We start from the raw sequence: 19,418 nt of genomic DNA, 5'->3' as shown, positions 1-19,418 counted from the left end.
GTCTCTCTGGTAGTCATGGAGACCAAGGGTCGCCATGGACACCACGTCCGGCCTCAGTTCCTGTCTGTCTCTGCTTTCACAGACGCCCCGCTCCTCCCCACCTCCTCTGTTTTCCACCACTGAACTGGGTCATTGCTATCAGACTCCATTCCTGAGATCCGATTGGTTGGGAATTGTCCTTGGGCCTTTTTCAACCTGTTGCTTGAAGACTCAAGGGACACGTTACGGGCCCGCCAACATCTGAACCGAGTTGAGCAGTGTGGCATGGTTTACTCAAGCAAACAGGGACACTCTGAGCCTCGGGACTTGTTTTTAGGAATCATCATTGGATGTAATTGGGTTACACATTTGTGTCTTTGTCGAGGTTCCAGGCTAAAACGAGAGAGACAGTGTTCAGAATGGCTACTACTATGATACTTGTGCCATTTTAGAAGTATAATGGTTGATAATGTAATAGCAATTTCTGTAATTTAATCAGACATGTTTTAGAGTCAGATAAGCATCAGAAATCGTTGAATACTTTGCAAATAGTGACTGAGAGGAATGTGAATCTTTGGAGTGACAGTGAATCAATTCCATTCATTGGGTTTTGATTTGATTTAGTCATTTATAGGTCAATGCCAAGCTGCTTTCTGTTGATCAACATGATTAACCCGTTGCGAAATCTGCTTGGAGAAATATTTTCAATCAGTCGATTCCAGATTACATGGATTTGGGAAATTATTGGATTTCGCCTGTGAAAGTTTGGGGGAAATCCAGTTGAGAATAAATTTGGAATCAGATACTTTGAATCACGTGAATGATGTCAATACTCACCCTCAGGCCATCCGAGTTCTAGATGAGTTTGTTTCTTCATCATATTTGGAGAAATGTAGCATTACGTCATTTGTTCGCCAATGGATCCTCTGCAGTGAATGAATGCCGTCAGAATGAGAGTCCAAACAGCTGATAAAAACATCACAATAATCTGCACCACTCCAGTCCATCAGTTAACATCTTGTGAAGTGAAAAACTATGTGTTTGTAGTAAACAAATACATCAAAACGTTTTTAACTTCATACTGTTGCTTCTGACTAAAATACGAGTCCATAATAACACTTTCTCCAACGTAAAAATCATCTTGTCTGAATCAGGTGAGAAATATGCATAGATGAAACACTGTTTATAGTTCAAAACAGTCCAAACTTGCTCTAAACAAATATGTAGGTGGATTTTGATGTGAGAGGACAACAGAAGATTGACTTTTTCACTAGGGGAATTGTTATTATGGATTACAGACTCTTATTTTGGCCAGAAGTGATTTTGTTGAGGTTATAAATGTCTTAATGATGGTTTTGTTTCTTACAAACACAGTTTTTCGCTTCACAAGATATTAACTGATGGACTGGAGTGGTGTGGGTTACTTGTGGATTATTTTGATGTTTTTATCAGCTGTTTGGTCTCTCTTCCTGACGGCACCCATTCACTACAGAGGATCCATTGGTGAGCAAATCTTTTCCCTTGAAGAAACAAATTTTCAGTTTTTGGATGAACTTGGTTGAACTATTACTTTAAGATTTAAATACATTTTTACAACAGTGTAATAGGATATAAATAAAAAAAAATAAATAAATAAATAAACTATAAATATATTTTCAATTAAAATAAAGTTTGCAGAAAAACATGTTTTGTTTGAAACTTTTCAATTAAAGAAAGGGGGGAAAAATGAAGAAACACCTGGAATATATCTTAATAAACTGTCAGTTTGCCATGGCAAAAATGGCAACATCTGCTGATACTAATTCCATCTTGAGATATAGTAGAATTTATAATAATAGTATTTCATACAATATGTTAACACAATATGTTATAATGAGGATATATAATGCGACACCATTCTTATACTGAATTATACCTAAAACACTGCATACTCTGAACATGAAGTATGCAGTAAGAAATCCCCTATTATTTCTTTCTGGAGTCACTGAAGGAAAAAGTTAGTTTCTCATGCTGTTTCACTTCTCTTCTCAAATCTCTCCTTCTGTTATTTCACAACTTTCTTCATTTTTATGTGTACTTTCTCCCTCAGCTCATTACAAAACTGCAAACGAAGGGCAGGTGCTGCCTGAGCAGCATTAATTAGTATGTGGAAATATGTCCACCGCTTCATTATTTCTTGTCTCTGCCAATATCAGATGTTGTGTTATTAAATCAAAACTGCTACACTCCCTCATGCTAGCAATGTCACATCTAAGAAGTGCTTCTGTCTTTATTTTATGGATCATTATTAATGCACTTGGCCAAACTTTCTGTCGGTAGCAAGTCCAAGTCTGCAGGGTGTTTCAAATGTGAAAAACACTGATCTGTGAGCAGAATGTTATTTATTTTTATCGTAGCATATTGTGTGTGAAGTTTAATGGAAGAATTAGTGAAGTAGAAGTTGGCATGTTGATACTGGCATCGTTCCCTGAGCCACTGCTGATATTGTTAATGTGCTGTTTATTCCCCTGGTCTTGGAAAGCAATTTTGTAAAGAAAATGTACCTCTTTTTTTAGATATTTTTTAGGGTTGTCAGTCCATTAACATTTTTAATCTAATTAAATATATGATTTGATTCAACATTTAAAAAAAAAAAAAAAAAAAAAAGTTTCTTGAATTATCTTCTTTTATGTCCCATAGTTCATTAGGCTGTTGTAGCCTAAACATTTATGTGTAATATTTTTTTTTTTTCCTTCATACAATGGAAGTCATTGGTAACCAAAACAGCTTTGTTACCAGCAGTCTTCGAAATACCTTCTTTTATGTTCTACATTCGGATTTGAGTAAATTATGACTTTTTTGTTTTGTTTTTGGGTGAACTATCCCAAAGTATCCCCCCCTCCACCAATGAAATTATATTCTAAATAAGAAACTGAAACTGTCAACAGGTGGCGGTAAATGTCTTTGAGTCATTCATTCATTTGATTTGTTCAAACGGCTGATTCATTCAGGAATACAGTAAACAGCTCACTTTATGAATGGGCCTTTGAATCATTGATTCACCCGATTCGTTCAAAATGCGGATTCATTCAGAAACTAAACAACTCTGTGTTGCTCGCTGGGTTGCTTGACTTTATAGGCAATATTTTTGTGTGCAAAACTGAGCAAAAACTGACTATATTGTGTTTAAAATATAACAGTATTAACGTATTTACTAAACTGTTGTAAAAACACATTTGCACTTGTTATATTTGGGACAAACAGCACTCGTGTGATAGGCTATTGCTCTCACTGCTGGTGTGATGCTGCTTATCATATAATATAATTATGAGACAAACTCATACTCATTTTGACCCAATATCTTGAGGGCATAGCTGCATTTATGAAGTTGTTGCCCTGCTTCATATTTGTCAACAGTCAACTGTATTAAATATAAGATGACATACAGGTCTGGGGGCGGGACCAGTGTGTTAACTGCGATTTAAATATTTTAATTGCGTTAATTAATTTGTTATGAAAAAAATAAGTTAACGTGTTAAACTGACAGCCCTATTTATTTATTTATTTTTTTAAATGAGTACAGTTAAATCATTAAATATGTTACAATACAATGAAAAAAAAAATACATAATCATTTATTTATTATAATTGTTACGCCCCATGGCTCGAAAAGGACACAACAAAGTGTGAATAATATACAAAATTTATTAACAAAAGAGAACTATACAGAAAAAAACAATATAACATGAAGTAGTCAGGAATCAGTGGTGTAAAGTTAAGTGAATGCATGAAAATGTAATGGACTGTAGTAATGTTGGATGTATAAAGTAAAACCAAGCTGAACCAAAACCAAACGAAACCAGGTCCAAAGTGCAGACGCAGGTGTCCTCGATGAACCCATCAGAGAGCAATCAGCTGAGAGGCGGAGCAAACACACAATTCAACCCAGGGATGAGCACATAACACATGGGTCGTCACAATAATATTTATATAATATTTTAAAATGTATATGATTGTTTGTTTATATAATAATTTAATTTATATAATTATTAGCATATTATTATGAAAGGCCGAACAGGAAATAATCATATAAATTCTGAATATATAAAGGTAAATCAGAATATAAAGAAGTAAATGAGAATATATAGTTATAAATCTGAATATGTAAATGTAAATCAGAATATAAAGAAGTAAACAAGAATATATAGTTATAAATCAAAATATATAACCATAAATCATATATATAATTCCACACAGAGAGAGGGAGTTATTTATTCGTTTATATATTTATTTATAAATGTACTGCATAATACTTATACATTTTGGAATTTAATTTATATGTAAATTTATATTATAAAAATGATCAAATATATTAAATAAACAATATAATATATTTTTATATTATTAAAAAAATTCATTTTACAGTGGTAGAATTCAGAATCAAATCTGAAAGTCATGTTAAAAAAGAAAGCTCAGTCCAGCGTGCAGCCGCTGTCATTCTCAGATCGCCTGGAGGACCGAAGGACTACCATGTACTGTACACAAAGCTACAGCAGCCATATATAATGAATGAGTGCTGGAGGCAGCGCAGATTCATTGTGTCGGCGTACAGAAATACATTTATACCAAATAAATCAGAGGAGCAGATAGAGTAATGAGGAAAGGTGGGCCGTAGGTGGTCCACATTAGCACTTCAAATGGTATGTCTATCGCCAAGCGCTCGAGCTGACCTGTGCGGGATCTAATGACAGGTCAAAATACCACAGCCTTCCTTAAACCAGCGCAGCACGACTGTCCCGTCTCATTATCCCAGCGCCTCTGAAGGAGCTTTCAAAGTGATGCTAATGGCCATAATGACATTAAGCTGTGTTCCTATCACAAAGCTGCCTGTTTGGATGGGATGTGGCATTGATCCGGCTGCGCGGCTTTTGACATGGATCCTCCAGGGCGAGTCGAAGGACTAATTAATGTCTAGATGGTGTGGGAAAGATTCCCGGCGCTCCTCTGAAGGACTGCGCTGCGTGTGGGAGGCTCGTGGAGAGTTACTTGTGTGGTCCAAGCCATTCTTAAAACATTTAAGAGTTGTTTTAGACAAAATTCTATCATTCTTTTTACTCGCCTTCATTGCGTCCCAAACTCATTGGCCTTCTTTCTATTGTGAGAAAAAAAGAAGATAAATTTGGAGAATGTTGGCGCTTCTTTTTATAATGGGAACTTGTACCAATAGTGTTTTGAAGTGTACCAAGTTAGAATTACTCCTTTATATTTTTAGAAACTAATAGTAAAATATTAAACTTATAATTGTGTTATATATTAAAATAAATTTTTTTAATGTAATTATGTATAGTTATATTTTATTACAATTAATTTTTATATGTAAGCAAAATGTACATTATAAATGCTCCCAGTAAATCTGATCGAATTGAGTCGAAAGCTTTGTGAATATGAACCAAATTGATTCATAATGAATCAGTACCAGACCTTTTTATTTTATTTTTTATTTCCCCTTAGTTTTTGTAGGTTAATGTCCCCAGTTGACATTCTTTTTTTTTTTTTAGAACATTCTCTTTATATATTTTTATATATTGATTAGTATTCGATTAAAATATAAAACATTAAATAAACTCCTGTTTTAAATAAATATATTTTGAAAATAATTCAAATAAAAAAAAAAAAAATATATATATATATATATATATATATATATATATATATATATATATTTATTTATTTATTTATTTATTTATTTATTTATTTATTTATTTTATTTTTAATTTGAATTGCTTATAATATTATTTTAGGTTTTCACAGCAAGGACATTTTTTTTTTGTTTGCTTTTGTTAAATGAACACTCCGTTATTTTCAAAAATAGTGGACTGTTCCTTTAATACCGTTTTAACTTAACGTGAAATAATAATTAAAAATATGATAAAAATAATAAAATGTATCAAAACATATATAATTGTATAATGGAATTATATAATAATTGATTTTTAATATACATAAATTACATCTAAAATTTATTTTAATAAATACTAAAAATAGATTATAATAATTTATTAATGCATAAATAATATTTAAATACTAAAAATAACTTCTATTTTAAATAAATATTTAATTGTTTTAAATTCATATAGTATAGTAAAATCTAATATAATATATTATTTAATTGTGATGTTATTTTATGTTATTGTTTAATTTATTATTTAATTAATGCCAGTTATATAATGTATATAAGCACAATGGACATTAGAAATGCACCCGATGAATCTGAAATAAATGGAATTGAATTGAAAGCCAGTGAACATAAATCAAATTGAATGACATAAAATCATTTAAAATATTTTAAAGTATTTTAATAAACAAATAAATTATATAAGATGAATTCACTAATTATGTATAATTAAATTTAATTGGAATTTATTTTATTAAAGCACCCAGTGAATCTGAATTGAATATAATTTCATTGAAATCGAATAAAACTAAATCAAATTAAAGTTGAAAAAATACATTTTTCTTTCTTTTTTCTTTTTCTTCATTTTCTTAAAAAATATATTTTATGTGTTACTTAATTAAATTTTTTTTTTTTTAATGGGTCAAGAATCAAACTGAATCTAAACAAATCCGTAATTGCCCTTTTTTAATTAATTTCTGGGATGTGATAGCTTCATTGCCCATTTATTTAATTAATCTATATTTATTTATTTCTAAAGAGTAGGCATGGGGGCACTATGTGGGCGAGCAAGTAATGACAGAATGTTCATATTTGGATGAACAATTAATTGAAGCTCTGGCAAGCTGAGTTTGTGTGAGATTCGCCTGTTGATTGATGCGTTTTGATCTGTGTTAATGATGTGCTTTCAAACCTGGAAGGGTTTCCCAGTGATAAAGGCCAAAAGTTTCATTAACACGGCTCATAAATATTCCATGTAAATATCAGTGCGACGTTCATAATGTTCAGGTGTAATGGGTGCTCTGCAGCAGATGCTGATTTAGAGGCTCTCCAGACTCTAACCCAAGGAAACGCTGATCGACCCGTTTGCTGCTAGACGTGATAGCCGTCATCAGAACAATCTGCTAGAGCTTCTGGATGGGTGCCGTGAATTATTGGCAAAGCACATGCTTTAGACGTCATAAAACACAGAGGACTCGAATCTCGCCAATTAAGAAAAATCAGACTCTCTTGTTCTACTTGAGCAGCGTGAGCTGAAGCTGAACAGTGAATGAACGCCGTTAAACTCGAGCGCTTTTCTAGCATCCTGACAGCTTGCAAGTTACATGCTAGTTATTGTATTACTGTGTGAAAACATGAATAATGAATAACTAAAGCATAATATTCATAATATTGTATTTATAATAGTGTTCTGTTTGTACTATTATTTTAGGTTTTCACAACAACGAAAAAGCTGTTAAAAGCTGATACCTTTTTAAATTAACGTGAAATGTTCTTTCTGGTCCTCGAATCTGATTGGCTGGTAAGAGTGTGATATTAGAGTCCAACAGAATCCAACAGTCATTTCACCATTTGTATCACTCCACTTGCCGAAGTTGCCGTATTTCTCACAGCAAGTGTCTTGGCGAAATCCACTATAATTTAAAAATAATACTGTTTTGTGTCACAGAATGTAGTTTTAAGAGCATTTTAGGTGAGAATGTACTTGTTTGGACTTGAAATATGCAGTTTTTAATAAAGAGAACGTCTATTTGAAAATTTGCTTTGACGTTTTCGGAGACGCAAGCTCCAGGACGTCAGCAGTCGTTCAGCGCTCATAAACCCGCGGAGAGAGCGCCTTACCTCGGCCAGATCTTCTGGAATTTACCGCTGGCTCTGGTGCCTCTATATACTTTTATATTGAAAAAGACAGAAACTTTTTACTTTTAACAACAGCTTGTAAGATGCAACTAACAAATGCACTGAGCAGCGCTGTCATCAGAAATCACCCTAAACAGATGAAAGGATAGTACGAGCCTATCTAACAAAACTAATGTATTATTGTGCATATGAAATTGAGCTGAAGAATGAATGCTGTATCGGATGCAGGTAATCACACTCGTGCAGTCCATCTCTCTCATAATAGTCTACTACACATAATACACTGCTTTTAATATAGTAATACAATAAGCTTTTAATGAAGCAACTCAACGTTCCTTCGTTACTAGTTCTAAAGTGACGTTTTGGAATTAGTAACGGAGGCTTGGGTTCAACTGTTAAACTGTCAAATTTAGGTTTGAATCTGTGGCGGAAGGAAGTAGTTCTGCACAAAAGAGGGCTTTTAAAGACAATCCGTTGTTGTTTCTCATGTATTTACACACTCGTGCTGTCGACCTTTTGTATAAACGCAATATTACACTTGTAGACATGAGATATGGCTGTATATTGGCACACTGTACTTCCCTATGGCCAAAACACAGCCATGCCGATATACAGCCATATCTCACATCTACTTGTGTGTATATATTAGTGCTGTCAAAATTAGTACATTTTTTTTTAATTTTAATGTGTTAAAAATATTTTACGCAATTAACGCAGGGGTGGGGCTACAGTTGGCCACCCCAATAAAAACTGATGCTTCTGTCTCTTTTTTCTTGACAAGAACCATCGTTTATTTAAACGCAGAACGTCTTTATAACCACTTCAAACAGGGGACGTGCGCTCCACTTCGCCTCAGCACCAGGCGCAATGTCAAACGAGTGCGGAAACAGTACTGTGCTCATAGCGCATGCTCTGCACCGGCGCGCGCTGCAGCCTGTATCGCGAAAGAATCTACAAGCATGCAGATCTACAGGGCACAGATAAATATGACATTTTTTATAATGAGTTTATGTGAAGGTTTAATTAGAAGTTATTTTAAGTAGTCTAATAAATGTTAAAATGAATAGCTCTCAATTATACTGTAATGTTGAATGGCTAATCAATGGTAATCAAACACACAGTATATATGACATGGTATTATACAGTATATTAATATTTTTGTTAAATTATAACCATTAAAAAAAAAAAAAAGCTATATAAAAATTAGAACGCTCTTTAAGAGCACAAACAAAATTGGTCACTGTAAAATATAATATAATAAAATATTCAGAATATACAGTTACTTTTGAATGGCTGTCAGTAGAGAAAGAACTAGGAAGCATGTAAGTGTGGCATCTGTCAGCAGTTGTTAAAGGGGTCATATGATGTTGCTAAAAAGAACATTATTTTGTGTATTTGGTGTAATGCAATGTGTTTATGCGGTTTAAGGTTCAAAAAACACATTATTTTCCACATAGTCAGGAAATAGTCCTCTGTAAAATGTGCTGCACACACTCGAATATTTGGGTTGAACTGTTCTGGAACAGTGTTGTAAATACAACTTAACCACTGATTTCTAGTTGTGTCTCTTTTGGAAGCCCAAACAAAGTAGTTTCACTTTCACAACTAAACACAGCGTCTCCAGGACATGGCGGCGGCGGCAACAACAATACTACAGCGAGAATAAAAGTCCCGCCCTCTTTCGATGCGTATACGTTTGGGCGGTGTTTTGCAAATCTCCCCACACCATGACGTAGACATGTGGGGGTGTGTTTGAATGAGCCGTTTTAGTGAGGCGTGGCCGAGTCTTAACTTTATAAATAATATCTCTTTAGTTTTGAGACTTTAGTCTTTGCAACTTCTGGGATCTTATCTATGCACAAACAGCTTGTAACACTCCAAAGAGAAAGGGAAATTTGAAATCACATCATATGACCCCTTTAACTGAAGCATGCAATCCAGCTAAACCTTGCCACCTTGTTTTCACCTGCTGTGTGATTCTACCTACATTTTAACACCAGAACTGTGGCATCAGACGCCGTAACATAGTGCTTTTCCACTTCGTCTTCCACTTGCAATCAAGATGCCGGCTGTCATCGCTGTTCATCAGTCCAAAACATTGAACGGAGCAGCGATGATTGGCAATGTCAGGACCAATTTTGGCAGTTGCAGACTAGACGAGCATGAAATTGCTGCGGGGAAAGTAAAAGCTGAAGGAAAAACGAGCCTCCCAGACCTGTGGCACTCACAACGAGAGTCTAAAATTATCAAGCTGATCCCAATGCATTCATGATGAGCCTAGCTAATGAGTGGAGGGTGATGGGAGAGGGTCTTTCACACAGTTCCCCTCCAGCAATTAAACCCAATGAGTGATAGATGAAAAAATGACGTAAATGCAATTAGAAAGTCTTTTCTTTGGCATTGATCTTTTTTGATTGTGCCAGTCAGAGCTGCTGAACGGGACTTTGAGTGGCAGTCGTAACTGCTGCCTCCTTTTACATGCATATGAGTGAAGTGCATCATTTCTGATCTTTTTTATTATATAATAATTATTTTATTATACAAATGTGCATTAAAATTGCTTTAAATTAGTTAAATTTTCTCTAAATATTCTCTAAAATATGCTCTTTAAATATTCTCTAAAAAGGCTTCAAAACTACAATGGAAACATATGTATTGAATAAAGTCCTATATGTGCCTGTGGACCACAAAACTAGTCATAAGGGTCAATTTTTGGAAATTGAGATGTATACATCATCTGAATATATATCATCTGATGTGAATTATACATCAGATGATTAAATAGGCTGTCCATTGAAGTATACTGACCAAGATACGACTATTTGAAAATCTGGAATCTGAGGGTGCAAAAAAATTAAAATATTGAGAAAATCGCCTTTAAAGTTGTCCGAATGAAGTCTTTAGCAATGCATATTACTAATCAAAAACTTACAGTAGGAAATTTACAAAAAATCTTCATGGAACATGATCTTTACTTAATATCCTATAATGATTTTTGGCATAAAAGAAAAATCGGTTACACTTTATTTCGATAGTCCACTTTAGACATTCTACTAACTATAAGTAACTTTGTAACTACATGTCAATTAATTCTCATTAATTTGCAACTACATGTACATACTACTATCGAAATAAAGTGTTACCGAAAAATCGATAATTTTGACCCATACAATAAATTCTTTATACCCCTACTTATGACTGGTTTTGTGGTCCAGGGTCACATATGTGCATAAAAAAATGCCACATTGCTTTTGAAATTCTAATTTATGTCGTATACAAATATATAAAACTGAAGCATCAATGCTATAAAATATTATATTGAAATAGTGTTTTGATTATAATGTTATTTCAGGAGCTCAGGTTTTCGCAACAGACAAATTGTATTTTTTATTAAAAGTTGATTAATATAAATTGGAGAATTAGTAAAAAAATAATAATAATATATAGTAAAATGCATTTTAGAATAAATTTAATAATTACACTCGTATATAATAAATTTAAAAACAATTGTAAAATAAATGTAGTTTAATCATTTTCAGTGTATTTTTATGCAAATCTTACGTTATTGCATATAAAACGCTGGACCAAATAAAAATGTTACTGAAAAAAAAAATTAGCTTGATGTGAATAAATGTTCTTATTCTTTAAAAAGACTCAAAAACTAAATTTCAAACACATTTATTTTCCTAGACGTGCATTTAAAAAGTCACTGCTTTATGACAATTATTTTGAACACATGGGATGAAAACACTGCTTTTTAAAGTAAAAAATGAGTTTTTTGAAAAAAATACTTTTTTTCTGTCAAAACATGTTATGTGTTCATTTATATTTTGTATAAATGGATGGATCGCAGGAAGGATGCATATGGATGACTACTGCCAGCTAAGAATCACGTTCTACACTGACGTTGGAAATCCGGTCCATGTTTAGTTACGGTGTTTGCATCCTCATTGTGGAAATCTCACCAATGAGCAATTCCTCAAATGTACCATGTGTCAGTACGGTGTGTAAAGTCTGACATTTGTTGTGTTTGTTTTGCGTAGATACTGACTACATCAGCACGGAGGAAGAGCAGAAGGTAGAACAGATGCTAACTTTCCTCACGGAGGAGTCCAAGCAGGCAGCTGCCAGCACAGCGGTGAGTACAGCTTCCCACACAGGTTCAGCAAACTACAACCTGCCTCTCCATCGTACCATGACTACAGTCAAAATCTGCCACTGACGGACAGCAATATGGTGTCTGCTGCCTCATGAACCGTTAAAATGAAGTGGTCTGCTTACAACTTACACAAATTCTGCCAAAAGTAACATTTTATATTTTAAAATATAAATAGTCCAGTATTATGTATGCTCACACAAATAAAACATGCTTAATCTGCTTCTGCAAACCTTAATAAGTGTAGTAGTGCATGTAGGTCTTCACGTGACTTTTTTTTTTTATTATTTCAGTCCAAAATAACAGATATTCTAAACAATTCCAGTGATATTTGCAGTATTTTTGTGTCTAATCATCATTATGTAGATATATAATAAGTGTTTGTGACCATAGGAGAATGGTCATATAGAACGTCCGGCAGAAAAAATAATGTGCCGCGCACACGCAAAAATGAGTAGAGAAAGCCATTTGATTAAATTCTAGTAAAAGAGAGTGAATTGCAATGCTCGGGTAAACCGCTATAGAGTTGATGTCGCTATAGAGTTAGAACCGATGAATGCGGTTTACAGATTTCACAGAAAGAGAATGATGTGCGCCAAATGAGTCGCTGTAGAAACCGAATACTTGAATGATTGTGGACGAAATAGCTCAAATCGTGAGCCAACGCAATGACATGTGAAATAAAATGTCCTCATGTATTAAAGAAGGGTGGCTTGAGCGGAGGATGGGCACAGAACGGTAACAAAACTCCGAGATATTTACAGTCACACACAGGTGTGTTGTGCAAACTGTACTTCATAGCAATGTTTACATAGCTATATAAGAATTCACGCTCATGGTTTTTGAAAAAAAAAAAATTGCTTACAGTTCTCAGATTAAATGCTTCAGTTTGTATTCTATTCTTGTCTAGTCTAGTCTACCAGTTTAAATGCTTCAGTTTGTTTTAATATTATATTATATTGTGTTAGGCCTATATTATAAGCCTAATACATAACAGACCTTGTTTTTCACAAAAGAATATCTCATGCTCATCAAGGCTGTATTTATTTGACCAAAATACAGGGGGAAAAAAATAATAATAATAAAATGTAATTTATTCCTGTGAAGCAAAGCTGAATTTTCAGCATCATTACTCCAGTCTTCAGTGTCACATGATCAGAAATCATTGAAATGTGCTGATTTATTATCAGTGTTGAAACTGTTGTGCTGCTTAATATTTTTTTTGGAACCTGTGATACTTTTTTTTTTTTTTTTGATTCTTTGATGAATAAAAAGTTAAAAGAACAGCATTTATTTAAAATAAAAACAAATTCAAACAATATAAGTCAATATATGTTTTTATCCATTTAACGCATCCTTGCTGAATAAAAGTATCAATTTCTTAAAAAAAAAAAGAAAAAGAAAAAAAATTATTGACCCCAAACTTTTGAATAGTAGTGTATATTGTAACACATAATTTCTATTTTGAATAAACACTGTTCTTTTTAACTTTTAATTTATCAAAGAATCCAACATAGAATAACTGTTTGCAACATTGATTATAAATCAGCATATTAGAATGAGTTCTGAAGGATCATGTGACACTGAAGACTGGAGTATTGATTCACAAGAGTAAATAATATTTTAAAGTACTGTACTGTACTTTAAAATACTGTACAGGTCTGGTATAAAGAATGTTTTTGCTCAGGTGGCTGACATGTCCGCCCAATAGAGAAAAGTTCTGACATATTTATGTTTAATTTTTTGTTATTGCTGAATAGTGTTGAACTTTCTTCTCCAGCGTCATATTCTTCATGCAATTAGTTTGAGCTGTGTCCTTTACTGTACAGACATTAATTTACATTTCCTTAAGCCAGAGGCGTATTCATTTCACTTTTGGTGTGAAAGGACTTTTACATTTGTAAAAGAAGAACTTTTTTATATTAAAAACAAACAAGCAAGCCCTGCCCAGATTTAAAAAGCAACTCAAAATGAATGTAATATATTACTTTCCCTAAAATGTAACTAAGTAGTGTAATTAATTACTTTTTTAGGGAGTAACGCAATATTGTAATGCATTACTTTTAAAAGTAACTTTGTTAGTTTGTTAGACAACAAAGCTTATGCAAAACTTTTGTGAGAGAATGCCAAGTTTCTTGGGAAAAAACAGTATTTCAGTGAGAGAATGCAAGTTACTTGGGGGAACATAACACTTTCTTGCGAGAAAATGCAAAGTTTCTCAGGAGAACAATACTTTTGTGAGAGAACAAAGTTTCTCGGGGGAATGCAGTACTTTTGGGGAAAGCAAAACTTTTGCAGGAGAACGCCCAATTTCTGTCAAAAACAGTATTGTCATACGAGAACAACCTTAATTGGGTGAATGCATTACTTTTGGGAGAACACAATAGCTTTTTTTTTTTTTTTTTGAGAAAACACAAAGTTTCTCAGGAGAACGCAGTACTTGTACGAGAAAGTGCAACATTTCTTGAGGGAACAATAATTGGGAGAACGCAACTCTTTTGCGAGAGAATGCAGATATTTTTGCGAGGGAACAACGTTTCTCAGGAGAACGCAATACTTTTGCAGGAGAATGCAAATGTGATGTGAGAGAATGCAGAAGCGTTAAAATAGCTTTTTCCTCGCATCTAGTAATTTTTCACCATTTCCTCATAGGGGCTCCGTAATTCATGCAACAAATTACATAAGAATGGTTTTACGAGCAATCGCATAAATTCGCCCTGCTGTTTTTTCCTAATGTGTCAAGCTGTTGTGTACCTGATTGTCATTCAGCAAATGACACACAAAAAATCAACAACTTTTCAGTGTTCAGTAAAGCATGGTTTTGAAAATTAAATGCAACCTAGGAACTTACAACGTATTGAACCAGCTGTCCTTTAAAAGCCTTTTTTTTTTTTTTTTTTTATTGACAAAAATGAAGCGATTCATTCATCAATGGTATCATCTTTGAAAAAAGAGCTTTTAACAGTATGACGGTGGGTGGCAATAAAAGCCTGTTGGTGATTTTCTGAAGTGGAATCACAAAGTTCCTTGAGGTTTCCGTGGCATGACGTTAATGTTATGGCCTGCCCATTCAGATCTTTCCATAGCCGCTACTCTGATCTAGCCCCATCCACCGCAGCATTAGACAGCAGAAAGTGAAGCTCTTCCCCCGAGAGCTTCTCCTCTGCAGAGAAATATGATCGTCCATTCCCATCTCCCACAATGCAGCAGCAGCAGAATCAGCAGACCCACCTCAGCACAGAGCAGCCAATTCAATTTAAACAGATAATTCTCCTCTGCGTTAAATTGAGTTGTGCAGTCTGCTGCATTGCAACAGCACAAGAAATAAGCATGTTTATTTTCTATAATAGCCATATAACATTTTGATAATCATGTTAAAATAGGATATATTAGTAAATATGGGCAGCTGGCATGACGTATAATTCTACCAAGGACATTTGTTTTCTTGTGTAGTTTAATTTAGCTGGACAGCCAACATTTATTTATTTACTCAACTCACACACACAAACAAATAGTTTTTGTTGTTTTGCATTTTGTTTTGCTTTGTTTTACTTTTTGCTTGCTTTTTTGATTTTTGTTTGTCATGTTGTCAACATTTATTTCAAACTATTTTTGTTTGTTTAATTGATTGTTGTTTTACTTGTTGCTTGCTTTTTTGTTTGATTGTTTGTCATGTTGTGTGAATGTTTATTAGAATTTGAAAATACTTTGAAGATACTTTGATACATACATTTTCTCTTTTAAATTCATATATACTGTATTTTAAGGCAACATTACATATAAAAACAAAATCTTGTCTTCATATCAGCTGCTCCCCTACTTGTATAACAATGAGAAATGATGAGGAATATAGGAAATAGCCTGTCGGTATTGCAGCAGTCGCTTTTAATTTGCACCACAAAGTGTAAATTTTCACATTTTACCTCCGAGATTAACGTGTTGATTTCACTGTTTACTTCTAAAACTGTCTCTTGTCATTTATTTTCCTGGAGCAGACTGCAGCGTGTCTGACACTATATTTTCAGTCAGAACAGCATCATTTGAATGATATTCCAAAACATATTTGCGCTTCAGAGAATCGCTGCCATAATTATCATCAGTTTTCTGTCATTACACTACGGATTGAGAATTGCGCCAAATTACAGATGCAATCATGAGGTAGTTAAGCTACAGATAAATCAACAATTTATTCACATTTGGTAAATCTTTTGAGATATTCGGATAATTTTCTGGTAAATATGTATTCAGTTTCTTTTTATGCTTGATCTACTATTTTTTTTTTTTTTTTTTTCGCCAGTACTTTTATAAAGTACCTTTATAAATTAACATAATGTAAATTTATAGAGATAAAATCAAATCAACCACATTTATTTTAAGAACTATTCTAAATTTAATACATAATTTCAGCCTCTTACGTGGCTTTAGAGTTTAACTGAAGCTGACAACATACAGTATTTTCCAATAAACGCACTCACCGGATCATCTGGTGGTAGATGCACATGCAAACCCATTTATGAATGCAAATCACATTGGTTAAATCACGTCTGGTTAACGCTGAGGGAACAGAACAGTGTGGTTTTACGTATTTATCATCTGGCCACAATTTAAACAAAAAAATAAGGAGATTTTCTTGTTGCGTTATGATATGCCTTGTGGCAACATGATTTGTTTTCATGTCACAATGCAGAACTTTAATAAACAGAAATATTATTGCTATTGTTCCCCTTGAGGTTTTGAGTGATGAACTGTAGCTAATGCAATATTGGTGGAACCCACCATGTGTTTTGGTGGGTTATTTTATGGGTCATTACTATTTATTGCTATAATAATCCTACTTACTCATATTCCACCCTTGATTAAAAGTGAATACATTGCATCTCTATAGATCAACCTTTTTTTATTTGTGACTATGGCTTCTGTGTAGATGTTCAGCTGTTGCCACCTTCAGTTATTTCGATGTACGGTCAGTTTGATTTGTTGTGGGTGAGGAAACAATGATTGAACTCTTGAATTCACTTATTATAATAGCAGAGACGACACAATGTAATATTGCTTCAAGTCTTCGGTGTCACATGATCCTTTAGAAATCATTTTAATATGCAGATTTGCTGCTCAAGACACATTATTATTATCATTATCAATGTTAAAAACAGGTGTCCTGCTTTCAAACAAAACATCTTTCTCTACAATAATTGACACTTTTTTTGTTATGTTTACTATAGCAATATATTCTTATTTAATACAATACTATATATTATTACATTTTAAATGTGACTGAAGTGTTTGTATACAGTTTTTGGGCAGTTATAATTAATAATTATGAAAATATTTTAGACCATAATAGTGTAAAACTTTACAAAAAGGCTCAGTTGGCTAATATTAGTTTTCATTTTCTGACAATATGCAATATTTTTTACAGCATTTATTAATGTTGGTCAATGCCAGATTTCTGCATAAATATATGTTTAACATTGCAAGTTGAATAAATCAACATTTTTTATGAACTAACAACTTGAATTAACAATTAACGGTATATTTGTGAATTAACATGAACCTATATTATAAATGTACACAACTTTTGTTCACTGATACTCAATGCATGAACTTTTCTAGAGTGAAAGCTACTATATCAAACAAGAAAAAATAATATGTAGAGCAGGTTTTGATTTAAATTTAAATTGACAGGATTATGAAAAGTAAGTGTGTTTCATAATAAAAGCTTGTTATTTATGGGCAGGGTTTATAAATAAAAGGGCTTATGATTAATGATTACGAACAAGAACATTGTGCTTGAAACTTTGCGTAGAGTATGTCTTGATCCTTAAGCATCTTTGCCAGAACAGAAGCTCGTCCTATCATTAGCTCATTGAGCAAATGTATTCGTGCGGGTGTTTCCACACTCACTGATATTTGTTTACGTTTCTCTGCCAAGTGCACCTTGCCTCTGACGTCCAGGGTAACAAAGTGTGCGGCCTGTCTTTTGTGCCGCAAAAATTTGATCCGTGTGTGTGTGTGTTGGGCTCTCCACACATTCTCTGTAAAGTGGTGTCTGATTACCAGTCGTTTTTTTCTAGCCATGAGCAGCTCTTGCCTCCAACCAAGTGAGCAAAGCTCTCATCTGCACTTAGTGATGATCATTAACAGCCCCTCTGTATTTGTTCCTCTTTTCTCATTGTTAAACGAGTCGAAACATAGAACATCTCCAAGACTTGGTTATGTGCTTGTGAGCTTGGTTGGTTGTAACATGCTCCAGTGTAGTGTTGTTTTAGTATTATGTCCATACTATTATAGTAATTACTAATATTTTATAATAGTGTGTGTTTATATTTCCACTAATTTAAGTTTAAAAAAAGTTATATTATTTAAAGTTATTTTTCATTTAGTATTCACATTGATTTCGGCTTTCAAAATAATTTTTTTTTTTTTTTTTTTTTTGCTCTTAGTTATCAATAACAACACTGCCCCCCCAAAAAAAGGCATTGGTTTGTTTGATAACACACCAGAGGGAATTTTTTAGGAATAGTGTTATAGTGGTGCTAACACGGCCAAAAATATTGTGCTAAACAATGCAGGTTCTGTTCTAAATGCTAAATTGCGGAGAATCCGGCAGATTACCACAATCTGAAATACTTGAATTGAACTAGGGCTTTTTGAAATGCTGAAACTGTGCTTGAATGAACCATTCGACTGCTTTATTATTACACTCTTTTGCTTATTGTTTGATAAATTACTTTTGGCATGATTACATAAAATATACAAAAACAACAGATTCTGTTTGCTTTTCACAGGTAGGCATATCAAAAGAAATAGCACTGACTATTATAAAATATTTTTCACCTGGATAAACTAAATTGTGGGTAACAAAGGAAAGAAATGTTCACTGAAAAAAAAAAAAAAAAGTAGTTAAATTTTGCAACTAGTTGGAAATGGAAGAACTAATCAGTGGTTTTGCAAAAGTTTGCGAAACTTGCGCGAAGTCTTCGATAGACACTCGGATATATGTTTTTGCACTGAAACCATTTTTGCAAGTAGTTTGCCTGGAAACAAAATCATGTTTAAAAGATACCAGGTTGATACAACGTGCTCTTTCGAGAAAGAACTAATCACTGGATTTGCTAAAGTTTGCGAAACACTTTAGACATTATTTTTAAGGCAACCATAGCAGTTTTACATAGCGACATTTTCTCAAGCAATTGTTTAAACAGGTTGTGTGCTCATTGCATGCTCCAATCGATCATAGGAAGCCAACAGGATGCAAATTGAAATTTAAAATGAAAACGTATAAGGAAACAAAGCTACAATACTGAATAAGTAAATGTGAGATGTTGATTACCTAGGGTTAGTTACTATACCAGAGTAAAGTACAAATAGTGTGAAACATTCACATTTTGTAGAAATCTAGTTATAGTTTCTTATTTCCTTGCAGCTGTTTGTATAATGACTGTATTTCTGTGGTGCTAGTGGCAGCCCAGCATATTTTCAGGAAGAAAAA

General features: G+C 33.5%; 1 protein-coding gene across 3 annotated transcripts in view; it reads left to right on the top strand.

Moving 5' to 3' along the window:
* LOC131531454 (E3 ubiquitin-protein ligase RNF123) overlaps positions 1-19,418 on the top strand; it is a 133,657-nt gene that overhangs the window by 100,360 nt on the left and 13,879 nt on the right. For all 3 annotated transcript variants that reach the window (XM_058762226.1, XM_058762227.1, XM_058762228.1), the window contains one exon: positions 11,814-11,908. In XM_058762226.1, coding sequence (XP_058618209.1) covers positions 11,814-11,908 — 95 coding nt within the window. The remainder of the gene's footprint in view (positions 1-11,813; positions 11,909-19,418) is intronic.

The sequence above is a fragment of the Onychostoma macrolepis genome, chromosome 22 (genome assembly GCF_012432095.1).
Source record: "Onychostoma macrolepis isolate SWU-2019 chromosome 22, ASM1243209v1, whole genome shotgun sequence".
NCBI classification, from domain to species: Eukaryota; Metazoa; Chordata; class Actinopteri; order Cypriniformes; family Cyprinidae; genus Onychostoma; species Onychostoma macrolepis.
The sequence above is the reverse complement of the archived record's forward strand: the minus strand, read 5'-3'. Positions and strand labels throughout refer to the sequence as shown.